The sequence below is a fragment of the Piliocolobus tephrosceles genome, chromosome 1 (genome assembly GCF_002776525.5).
Source record: "Piliocolobus tephrosceles isolate RC106 chromosome 1, ASM277652v3, whole genome shotgun sequence".
Classification (NCBI taxonomy): domain Eukaryota; kingdom Metazoa; phylum Chordata; class Mammalia; order Primates; family Cercopithecidae; genus Piliocolobus; species Piliocolobus tephrosceles.
Genome location: NC_045434.1, coordinates 58,609,274 through 58,621,797, shown reverse-complemented (window position 1 = coordinate 58,621,797; position 12,524 = coordinate 58,609,274). Strand labels below are relative to the sequence as shown.

The window sequence follows — 12,524 nt, the reverse complement described above, 5'->3', positions numbered from 1 at the left end:
CTCTGTCGCCCGGGCTGGAGTGCAGTGGCTGGATCTCAGCTCACTGCAAGCTCCACCTCCCGGGTTCAGCCATTCTCCTGCCTCAGCCTCCGGAGTAGCTGGGACTACAGGCGCCCGCCACCTCGCCCGGCTAGTTTTTTTTGTGTTTTTAGTAGAGACGGGGTTTCACCGGGTTAGCCAGGATGGTCTTGATCTCCTGACCTCGTGATCCGCCCGTCTCGGCCTCCCAAAGTGCTGGGATTACAGGCTTGAGCCACCGCGCCCGGCCCGATTTTTGTATTTTTTAAGTAGAGACGGGGTTTCACTGTGTTAGCCAGGATGGTCTCGATCTCCTGACCTCGTGATCCGCCCGTCTCAGCCTCCCAAAGTGCTGGGATTACAGGCTTGAGCCATCGCGCCCGGCCCATTATCCCATCTCTTTAGTGTCTTTAGCTTCTCCCATCTTACCAGCTTATTTTCCCTAGGAAAAGGAAATCTCAAGTCTTTCCTATTTAAAACAAACCAAACCAAACCACATCCTTCTTGAAACTCATGCCTCTCTAGCTACTTTCCTGCTTTTCTGCTTTTTTCTCCAACTAGCCCTCCTCAAAGCATATACCCCTAGATGACACTTCCAGCTTGCAATGACACCTAGCACACACCAGCATCATCAGTGATTTCCTAATTGCAAAATTCTAAGAATGTATTTCAGTTCATGGGATGGGAGGTGACTAGGCTAGGACAGAGAGTGAAGAGAAGGGCCTGCAGGCCAACCAGAGGGGAGAACTGGCTGCACTGGGAGAACTTGCACTTCTTACCTTGACAAGGGATGCTGGAACTTGGAGATGGAGAGCTGGGGATAGCTTATGTCACCATAATGAACCTGAGTCCTGAAAGAGTCCATAGGGTTGGCCGGGAGTGAGGAGGGGCTTGGGTGGGATGACTGGGGGCCCTGGAAGAGGCTATCTAAATCTTCAGACCTGGAGGGGCTTCACTACACCTTCTCTCGGTAATGGCAGGCAGGAATACCCTCACCAAGCTGGTCTCTTAATCCCCAGCAAGGGAAAGAAACACTTTCCTGGAAAAGAGGAGGCAGAGCAATCTGTGATCAGATGAGACAAAACATAGGCTTTACCAGTAGGAGGTTCTCCTCAGGTTGTCTGGAATATGATGGTAATGATAACACCAGCAGCAAATATTGCCAGCGAGCTCATCCCATTGTATAGATGAGGAAACTGAAGTTGGAAGAACTTTAGTTCCCCCAACTCACACTGCTGGGATTTGCAGCTGGACTTTCATGGCTTCAAAGCCCCAGCCCTTCAGCTTCACCACCTGCTTCTCTTTAAACAAGTCTAAAGGGCCGGGCGCGGTGGCTCACGCCTGTAATCCCAACCCTTTGGGAGGCCGAGGTGGGTGGATCACCTGAGGTCGGGAGTTTGAGACCAGCCTGACCAACATGGAGAAACCCCATCTCTACTAAAAATACAAAATTAGCCGGGCGTGGTGGCGCATGCCTGTAATCCTAGCTGCTTGGGAGACTGAGGCAGGAGAATCACTTGAACCTAGGAGGCTTGAACCCGGAAATGCGCCACTGCATTCCAGCCCGGGCAACAAGAGTGAAACTCTGTCTCAAACAAAACAAACAAAAAAACAAGTCTAGGCCAGGCGCGGTGGCTCAAGCCTGTAATCCCAGCACTTTGGGAGGCCGAGACGGGCGGATCACGAGGTCAGGAGATCGAGACCATCCTAGCTAACATGGTGAAACCCCGTCGCTACTAAAAAATACAAAAAACTAGCCGGGCGAAGTGGTGGGCGCCTGTAGTCCCAGCTACTCGGGAGGCTGAGGCAGGAGAATGGTGTGAACCCGGGAGGTGGAGCTTGCAGTGAGCTGAGATCCGGTCACTGCACTCCAGCCTGGGCGACAGAGTGAGACTCCGTCTCAAAAAAAAAAAAAAAAAAAAAAAAAAGTCTAAAATGCTCAGCGCTATGCCTGGCATAAAGAGCATGTACTCAGGGAAACTCTTGATGCCCAGCCCTTATCTCTAGCAGGCCTCTGCATGTGGTGAGAAGGTAGCCAGGGATATCTGGAGTGGGGAAGGGCAGGAGGAGGGGAAGGGCTGGGACCCTGCCTGTGACCCAGTTTTGGCTTGGCTAGGGGCTGTGGTATGAGTGCTCTGTTGAGTCACCTCACTCCTGGACTGAATGACCAGCCCAGGGCTTCTCCCAACCCCTTCCATGCTCCTCTTTCTATCAGAGCAGACTGACACAGGCATTCCTGAGGCCTTCCTTACTTTCCCGGGCCATGAGCCCTGGAGGCTCTATCCCACCCTGATCCTGCCCTACCCCTGCTATCTGGCCGTGGAGGCTCCTGCCTCCACTTTTGTCTGGCCAGTGGTTTGAGTTGAACCATTCCAAGATAAGGGAAACTCCATTCCTTTCCTAATTACTGCCTCTGATCAGTCAGTGTTTTCCCGGAATGCACTCTGTTACTCTGTCCTCTTTTCTTTTCCTCCCTGCTCAGCCTTTGGCAACCCAACTCCTGCAGACAGGTAATTATACGTTCCCCCCCTCCATAGGACCCCAGAGTTCTTTCCTCTGATTTAATGTCAGACCCTTCCTGGAGTCTTGGACACACGAATTCTCCTTGCAGTCCACAGCTAGGGAGAGGAAGGCCTAGGAGAGCACCAGGACTTGGCCAAGGTCTCATGGCTTAGTTAGGGAACCAGGTCTTTTGGCTCCCACTGCCCCGGAATAAACAAACATCTCTCTTAAATCAGAACGCTTTTCCTGGCATCTAGCTTTAATCTTTCTTGCTGTAAATGAAAGACTGTCTCCTGTGTTTGTCCTCTTGGTGGGAGGGATTTGCAAGTGGAGGGTGGGTGAAGGACAGTGAGGATCAGCCTCACTGCTGCCAAGCTACTGGTAAGAAGGAGCACTCTTCCATGTAACAAAGTTGCACAAGTACCTTATAAATTTATATATACATGAAGCACTCTTCTCCAGAAGGATTTTTTACCAATGCCTTTGTAGGATTGCCTCTCCCAGAATGCCAGGCTTCTGCTTGTTTGTAGAGTGCCCAGGACAGCCTGGGCCTCAGGAAAGAAGGGGGTGTAGCCAGGCTGGCTTGGATGGCAGCTGTGAGCAGTCCCCTACTCAGACACACTCTGGAGTGGCAGCAGTCCCAGGCAGCCAAGGCGTGGCCTCAGGAGCCCAGCCTAGCCTGTGGGGCAGATGGGGAGGGCCAGGTTATCTTTAAATGGCACCTTACTCAGCCTGCCACTCTGCCAGGATGGGGGAAGACAAGTGTTATTTTGGGATCTGAGGGCAAGGGAGGAGGAAAGGTCTGTTTATAGCTCTCTCCTTTCTGTCCCTACTCTCTCTCCTGGGGAGGATTTGGGGCCATGGGCCTCAGCCCTCCAGCTGACCCTTTCCAACCCAAGGTTTCTGTTTTCAGCCTGTTAGCCATCTGCACAGATGGGAGTGTTGAATCTACAGAGGCACAGGGTTTCTCGGAAAGGCCAACTCTGTAAAGGCAGGTTTAGGTGGTGAGAACTGCATTAGACTTGGGATTGGACTAATAATAGGTAACATTAACACTTACTATGAGGCAGCACTACGAAGTATTACAGCACTACGCTTTGTATTAGTATATTAACTTTATACTAATACAGCGTATTAGCATAGTATTACAGTATTACAGCACTACGCTTTGTATTAGTATATTAACTTTATTTAATCCTCACAATCACTCCATGAAACAGATACTAGTATTGTACTTGTTCTGTGGATTAGGAAATGGAGACATAATTTAAGTAGCTTGTCCGAAGTCATCCAACAGGCAAGTGGCAAAGCCAGGGTTCAAATCCAGGCAGTCTAGCTCCGGAGCCCATGCTCTGAACCACTAACTAGATATGAGTCCTGCTCTGCCACTTACTGGTTCTGCAAACTTGAAGGAACCACTCCCTCTCTGGTCTTGGCTTCCTCTTTTGGAAATGGACTACCGTTTGGTTCAACTCATTAGAATCACCAAGTTAGAACTGGCGCAGACACTCTGATCCATTGTGTCTCTCTCCCTGTTCAAGGGAAAAAGAACTTACTCAAGGTCACACGACACGGCACTGGCACTAGTTTCTGTGCTCTTGCTGTGAACCTCCCTGTGACAGGGATGAGCCAAGGGAGCTTACGAGGGATATTAGTTATGAATCTGCAATCACAAAATCAGGTGTGGAAGAAATACATTTATTTTCTTTTAACCAAAATAGATGAGAATGAGTCTCTATCCTGCTACCTGGTTTGTTATTATGGTTTGTTCCCCTCTTCAGAATCACAAAAAGGTCCTGGGGTCTCACACAGTGCAAAACATTGAGGTGAGCCCTTTAAGTCTTGGTCTGCACAGGTTCTGCTCATACATGCTCTTAAGCTTGCAAATTCAGAAGTGTTGGTCTGTGTACCCCAGGCACTAGAGACCTTCCCAGGGAGCCTTGGTGACCAGGGCCCAGCATCCCTGGGGACTCCATGCAGCCTTTTCCCTAGGAAGTTCTATCATTTCCAGGTGCTCTGCCACAATCAGGGCAGGATCCTCACCACTCATAGGCCCCATGGACTTTTTTGTCCCCTACTTATCTTTTGGAAAACTACCCCCCCCCCCCCCCCCTTTTACTCTCTCCTTCTTCCTCCGGGACCCTGGCCTAATCGCAGTTCACTAGAGCTTTCACTATAGGGTCCAGAAGCAGGGCTATTCTCATGCAGTCCTGCTGTCCACCCTACAAAAGCAACTAAGGCAAGGAAATGCAAAGAATTAAGGTATGTTCTTGGACTAAGTTGGGTGGGGGGGGTAGCGGGAAATCTAGTGAAAGCAAATTAATACATCGATAGTTTATAATGTCACACAGCTAACCACAGAAAAACTGCTTAGTAGGTAGAAGGCAAGAGCTGGGCCTACCACCTGTTTCTATCCTGCTCCTCAGGCAGGGCTGCAGTGCTACAATTCATTCCTCAGAGCTGTCCTCCCAAAGGCTCACTAAGACCCTAATTTAGCAGCAGCATGTGTGAAATTGAACTGAGTCACAGTGTAATCCAGTGAGTCAGGGAGAATGAGCCAAACATAGCTCCTAGCTACGGGTGGGGGATAGGATGGGACATCTTCCACCACTAGAGGTGCTTTAATGAAGTCATCCTTAATTCTAACTACAATCCTGTGAGGCAGGTATTAGTTCCCTATTTTACAGATGAGAGAACCAAGGCTTGAAGGAAATGTCACTTGCCGCAGCTATGTAATCATGCCAAGTCAGAACAACTCAAGCCTGGGAGGGACTTCCAAGCCTCCTAGTCAGGACAGTAGTTCCTTGTTGTTTTTCTTCCTATAGCACATTTGCTTCCACATCATGTATTCTACACAGGTTTAAAAACCCTAGTATAATTTTCAATTTTAAGAGCCAGCAGTAATGCCAACCTTTTCCCACTTACTCAAAAAAAGTAAAACATTGGAATGTAAGGGTCATTAGATGGCTAATGTTGACCTGCACCATCCATTAGAGAAACTTAAATTCACAAAAATTGGATTTTGTTTTTTGAGACGGAGTCTCGCTTTGTTGCCCAGGCTGGAGTGCAGTGGCATGATCTTGGCTCACTGCAACCTCCACCTCCTGGGTTCAAGCAATTCTCCTGCTTCAACCTCCTGAGTAGCTGGAATTACAGGCATGCGCCACCATGCCCAGCTAATTTTTGTATTTTTTGTAGAGACGGGATTTTACCATGCTGGCCAGGCTGGTCTCGAACACCTGACCTCATGATCCGCCCGCCTCGGCTTCCCAAAGTGCTGGGATTACAGGCATGAGCCACCGGGCCCGGCCTACAAAAATTGGAATTTTATTACAATTACTTTTGGGTGCTTTGCTACTGGAATCTTGGTAAAGTATGGTTAATACCTGGTCTAAATCCCTGTGAGAATGGGGAATTTTCCTGTGACTGCTAACTAAAGGTCCAGCCTCTGATTGAGCACTTGGATTGATGAGGAGGAACTCACTGCAACATTTTAAGACAATTCATTCCACAGCTCTCACTTTGGGAAAATCCTTGTCAGTCTTTAAGTCCTACCGACTTTACCTTGTTAACATCTCTAATCCAGCTCTTCCACCCTATCCCCTCTAGTTACAATCTTAGTCCAGGCTCTGGGTTTTCCCACCTGGACTGTTGTAGCTGCTGCCAGACTGCATTCCTGTCTCCCATCTCCCACTCCTCCGATCCAGGTTCCAAGTCACCCTTCTAGTCACATTTGGATCAACACTGCAACACTTCTCTAAGACACAAAGCCTGATCATGTTACTTCTCTGTTTAGTACTCTTGGGTAGTCTCCCATTCTCTAGAGGAAGCAGATCTTGCAGGACCCTTCACAATCTGGCCCCGACTTGTCCTTCCGGCTTTATTTCTGACCAGGGCTTCCATGAACTTATGAGTAAGTATCAGTACTTTTAATGTGCTTATAAGGTCTGAAAATGAAATTGTTTCATGACGGCCTTTTCTTACTTTTTCTCTGCAATGTCTTACCCCACTCTCATCTGCCTGGCAGATGCACAGGAAAGGCAAAACAAATAGGCACCAAGTATAAGCTGCTTGGACTATAATCACCCACTTGCAGTGTGACCTCTGATAGGTTAACAGTATCTGTCTGCTTCAGTTTCATCAGTCTGTAAAACTGGGTGAGCAAAGTTACCTACTTTGTAAGGTTAGTAGGTGGTCTAAGTGAGGTAAAGTACTTAGCATACCCACTGGCATTTAAATACTCCAGAAGCAGGTATTGTTAGCTCCTTTCAAGTGTTCAAGCCTTCTCCATACAACTTACCCGAAGGTTCCCATTAGTCAATTCCTTTTTTGGGCAGTGGGAACTAAACCCAGTATACTTATTTCTCTCACAGCACTCCCCACATTTATTATACTACAGATGCTTTTCAGCTTATAATGGGGCTATATCCCAGTAAACCCAACAAAAGTTGAAAATACTGTTAAGTGAAAAATGCATTTAATATACCTACCCTACCTTAAACCTACTCAGATCACTTACATTAGCTTACAGTTGGGCAAACTCATCTAACACAAAGCCTAGTTTATAATAAAGTGTTGAATGTCTCATGTAATTTATTGAATACTGTACAGAAAGTGAAAAACAGAATGGTGGTATGGATACTTGAAGTACTGTTTCTACTGAATGTGCACAGCTTTTGCACAATCCTAAAGTTGAAAAATTGGAAGTCAAACCATCATTATGTTTGGGCCCATCTGTATTTCTGACCCCCTACTAGACTAGTTCCTTGAAGGAAAGGGCCAAAGCCCTCCAGCATTTAGCACTGGTCTTGCATGTCTAACAGAGGTTCAACATTCACTGAAATGGGGTAGAGGGAAAGAGTAGCCAGAAATTGGCCTTTTATTTCATACTTATTGATCATGGGTCAGCTTGGCTGGGGTGCAAAAGTATAGGATGTATTTCACTGGACCATCCTTGAACTTCCCAAAGCCATGTCCTGTTTCTTCTTGTCTTCTCTAAGCTTTCTTAGCTCCTTCAAGCTTCTTTTCTTTGACACGATTTGTCTTCTACATCCTAGCTTTTATCTGGCAGAGTAGTCATCTGTCAGGGAGCCTCCGGTTGAGCACCAGAAGGGAACACAGCAATGAGGATCACTGATAGGCACAGTTAAGACTCAAGGGACCTTCCACACTACCCTAGACAACCTGTTTTTATTATCTCATCCTAGGACCACACTGGAGTTTTCTGGACACATTAACAGTTCCTGGCATAATAAACTTCTTTTATTTTAAATTTTAAGACAAGGTCTTGTCACATTGCCCAGGCTGGTCTCAAACTCTTGGGCTTAAGTGATCTGCCCACCTCAGCCTCCTAAAGTGCTGGGATTACGGGGTGTGGCACCACACCTGGCCTTCCTGGCATAATAAACTTTTTTTTTTTTTTTTGAGACAGAGTCTTGCTCTGTCACCCAGGCTGGAATGCAATGGTGTGATCTCGGCTCACTGCAACCTCTGCCTCCCAGGTTCAAGTGATTCTCCCGCCTCAGCCTCCCGAGTAGCTGGGATGACAGGTGTGCGCCACCATGCCCAGCTAATTTTTGTATTTTTAGTAGAGGCAGGGTTTCACCACATTGGCCAGGCTGGTCTCGAACTCCTGATCTCAGGTGGTTTACCCACCTAGGCCTCCCAAAATGCTGGGATTACAGGTGTGAACCACTGCGCCTGGCCATTAAACTCTTAGCAGCACGCAGTACTGTTAGTGAGAGCACAGTACTCTATAGTCCTCAACTCTTTCCACAGATATGATTATCAATCTGTATTTATTGAAATGTTACATTTAGATTCTGCTCATTTTTATAGGTTGTAATGGTATTTGTTTGGATCCTAAATTTGGATTCTAAATTGTCATCCTTCCTAAGGGTTTATTATTATCTAAAAATTTGATCAGCATTCCTAATTTACTAGTACTATCTCTTGCATAAATGGCTTCAAATTCTTTTGTGGAATGGGTAAGGCATAAAAAAAGTCATCTGTCACTAATATCAAAGGAGGGGCCAAGGATACAGCCCTGGGGGCACGTATCAGGTCAACCCACAATGGGTGAATTTATAGTTTGTTAGCTGGTGGTCAGTTACCAACTTCTCTATCTCCCTAATGCTTTGACTTTACTATGTCCAGATTATTTTACCTACTTAACAAAGTTAAAGACTATAGGGTCAGTTTAGCATCATTTTCTCTGAAGTCCATAATGAATGTCTATTAAACTCTCATCACTCTTATTTAGGTGCTTTTGGGTCATTTGTTATAGGTTCATTCTTCCCAATTCAATGTCACTTATACGACTGTAACTTGTGTTATCAGCTTCCTTCCTGGGGTTTTAACTTTTCAGTCTTACAGCGTTCCCTCCATTTTCCTTTTAGTTCACTCCAATAAAAGCTCAACAAACTCCTGGGAACCCCTTGGTGCCCCAGCTGCTGTTTACCAGAATCAGGAGACTAAAATGTCTCAGAGCAGCTAAGTGCTCTTTTTAATTTTTACCTCATTTGTCTTACCTTGAACTTTTTATTCCTTGTAACCACTTAGCCCTGCCCTTTTCAGACTGAAGCTACTTCTCTTTGGCCAAAGACAGGAGACAAAATATGGTCTAGAGTTTCTGTCAACACGTACTGGCCTCCAACAGATCTTTTTTCTTCCTGCTGACACTGGACATAGTCTCTCCAAACTTTTTCTCATCAACAGAATGGGAATATCCACCCTGTGAACCTGTTATAAAGGTTAAATTGGATAATGTACATGAAAATGCACTGAAAACACAATTAAGTACCTGCACACTGAGGGGTCCAAGACCTTCTGCTCTCACCCACAGCCAAGTATCTGTTAGCCAGGGGTAGCCCTTAAGTGATACTAGGGCCCCTTCCTCAGGACTCACGTTCTCCTGAGGCAGGATGCCTAGTCCTCCCCCAAATCAGCATGAGAGCAGAAAGGACTCTTGCCAAAGGACTTAGGACCACTTTTGGCACTAGATATAGAACGTTTTCCTAATTAGTAGACCCAGAGGGTCCCCCATCATTCTCAGTCTGTGTGGGAGCCTTAAGCCTTCCCAAGCTCAGCAGTTCAATGCTACTGGCATGAGACCATTCTTTTGCACCAAAATCAGAGGCCGACTTGGCCTTATGCCTTTAGCACCAAATCCAACTGGCACTGCCTTGAGATAAACTATGGAGTGAGTCCAAGGCTGAGGGTGGTTTTCTGAGCACCACTTGGTCAGGCCTGCCATCATTTCCCCAATGCCATGTGGAGAAGCAGCAGGGGCACAAGCAGTTAGCCTCAGAACCTGGCTGGCACGGGACGATTGTGAACATGCCCGCAGGCTTTTCAAAGATAGTAAAAACTTTCAACTCTTATTTCTTCCAATCTCAGTCATGGAGGTTGAACACTGGGGACACCTAGTGGCATGAAGACATTACTAGCTACGATATCCTTGGGGCCATCCCCTTGAGTGGAGATTCAGATTCACTTTATATTCTTCCTTTTTTTTTTTTTTTTTTTGAGACAGTTTCGCTCCTCTTGTTGCCCAGGCTGAAGTGCAATGGTGCGATCTTGGCTTACTGCAACCTCTGCCTCCCAGGTTCAAGCAATTCTCCTGTCTCAGCCTCCCAAGTAGCTGGAATTACAGGCGCATGCCACCACGCCTGGCTAATTTTTGTATTTTTAGTAGAGACAGGGCTTCATCATGTTGGTCAGGCTGGTCTTGAACTCCTGACCTCTGGTGATCCGCCTGCTTCGGCCTCCGAAAGTGCTGGGATTACAGGTGTGACGCACTGAGCCCAGCCTATATTCTATTTCTTCTTTGTGAGAATATCAATCTAAAGAAATATTCTGTGGCTATTAAAAATGGGGCACCAAATGTGAGCACTATCACAAAAAGGGGAACACAGGCTTCATCTTTCTCCCCATGATTTGTGTGTGTGTGTGTGTGTGTGATGGAGTCTCACCCTGGAACACAATGGCGTGATATCGCTTCACTGCACCCTTGCCTCCCAGGTGCAAGCGATTCTCCTGCCTCAGCATCCCAAGTTAACTGGGATTACAGGCATGCACCACCGTGCCCAGCTAATTTTTGTCTTTTTAGTAGAGATGGGCATTTCACTGTGTTGGCCAGGCTAGCCTCAAACTCCTGACCTCAAGTGATCCGCCCACCTCAGCCTCCCAAAGTGCTGGGATTATAGGTGTTAGCCACTGCACCCAGCCTCTCTCCAGGATTTTCTAATCCTCATTTGTTCTTTGAACCCCAAACAGACTAAACTTCCCAATTAAGGAATCTCCCTTAAAAATATTTGATTAAACAATGCCAGTTCTCTAAGAATCATTTCAGGCTAGGTTTGCCAAGACATACTAGAATGTTTAGATAGGCTCCACCTAATCCTTTCCCCCACTACTTTTACTTACCTTCTAAAGGGAATAGAAGGCAAACAGGTGCTGAGACACCTTATACCATGCAACTAAATTCATTTGTAAAGATTACTTTACTGTCCTAGAAAAATACATGTTGCAAATTTGAGGGCTACAACTTAACCACTTTAGAGGCTTCCTGAGGGAGAGGGGATAACCTCTGAATATCAGACTCTGTGGTAATGTGTGGGAGAGGCATATTAAATATAGTTGGGTCAGGTGCGTTTTTAAAAAAATCCCTTTTTTCCCATTTTTTTTTTTTTTTCTAAAAAAGATCAAATTGCCATCTGTCTGGCTTATTTTGTGTGTGCATGTATATATAGGAACAGCTTGAGGAAAAGGGTTATGTCATGCAATGAGGCAAAAACAAAACGACCTCCTCTGACAGAGGAGCCTTAGTGTTGTAGAAGGGAAGCAAGGCTGAGGTCACTGGAAAGGCTTAGAATGAAGCTGCTCCTGCCTGTTCCTCCTGAGAACCCAGAGCAGCAGTGGTCCAGGGCACAAAGCATAATGCTCTCTGATGAGGATTCCTATCTGAACACATCAGAAGTCCTATGAACATAGATAGGTCTGTTTCAGAATATAAATGGTAGTGACTTCCTGTGCTCCTGAGGTGGGGCAAAATAATCCATAAACACATAATCCTTCTGGGCAATAATGTTTCTGGACTGGCCAGCAGAGGGCTCTAGGAACAGAGGTGGGGGTAGAGTCAGGGAGAAAAAAGGTTCTAGAGATGGGATGTCTTCAGGGAAACTTTGAGAAATGTCCTTTGTTCCAGCATTCCTAAGTGACGGCACTGGTGAGCCTGGTCTGAGTTGTCATCAGTGTCACTGCTGAGGCCAAGGGCCAAGGGTCAAGATGCCACTTTAGGTTGAGAAGAAAGTGCATCTCAAGGCCAGTGAGGGCTGCAAAATGGTTTGCGGCTGGGCCAGAAGGAGCAAATGGAGAAAGGCTCTCCTTTTTAGATGCCGATGGTCTGTAGAACTCGCCTCTCGTTATCATTAAGGTGGCCTGAAAACATGATGTAGCAGGGCTGCTGAGCAAACTGGCAGAGGAAATCTGTGAGATACGCCTGGAGGAAAAGAGTAAGAGTGGCATTAGTGAGATGTTGCAAGTCACCCATTTGCAGTGAAGCAAGAACCACAATCAAATGGCACAGGGAATGCTGGTTTTTAGACAAATGCCAGCTCCCTGAGGAATGGTCTTGGATGTTCTTGGATCTAGTTTAGGTAATCCAGAGGGAAACCACATTTTTCCAAGGCTCTATCACCCCAAGGACCTTCACAACATAGACTCTAGAAGATGAATTACAACACATCAAGTGCAAAGTTCCAGCCCACCCAAAACACTGGACTACTCAACAAGACAAGAACTCTTTCCCGTGAGGCTCCCATGTTAAATTATAAATGGATTTTTTTTTTTTTTGGAAAAAAAAAAAAAAGAAAGACAGGGTCTTGCTCTGTTGCCCAGGCTCAAGTGCCGTGGTATGATGACAGTTCACTGCAGCCTTGACCTCTTGGCCTCATGCGATCCTCCCACTTCAGCCTCCTGAGTAGCTGGGACCACAGGCATGT

At 46.5% G+C, this 12,524-nt stretch overlaps 1 protein-coding gene across 3 annotated transcripts in view; it reads right to left on the bottom strand.

Annotated features, from left to right (window-relative positions):
• Window positions 1–3,697: 3,697 nt before the first annotated feature.
• IPO9 (importin 9) overlaps window positions 3,698–12,524 on the bottom strand; it is a 59,376-nt gene continuing 50,549 nt past the window's right edge. For 2 of the 3 annotated variants that reach the window (XM_023187005.3, XM_023187006.2), the window contains exon 24: window positions 10,991–12,022. In XM_023187005.3, the coding sequence (XP_023042773.1) occupies window positions 11,912–12,022 (111 nt within the window). In that variant the 3' untranslated portion in view covers window positions 10,991–11,911. Of the gene's footprint in view, window positions 12,023–12,524 lie in introns of all 3 variants that reach the window. The other variant, XM_023187004.3, reaches the window with a different exon arrangement.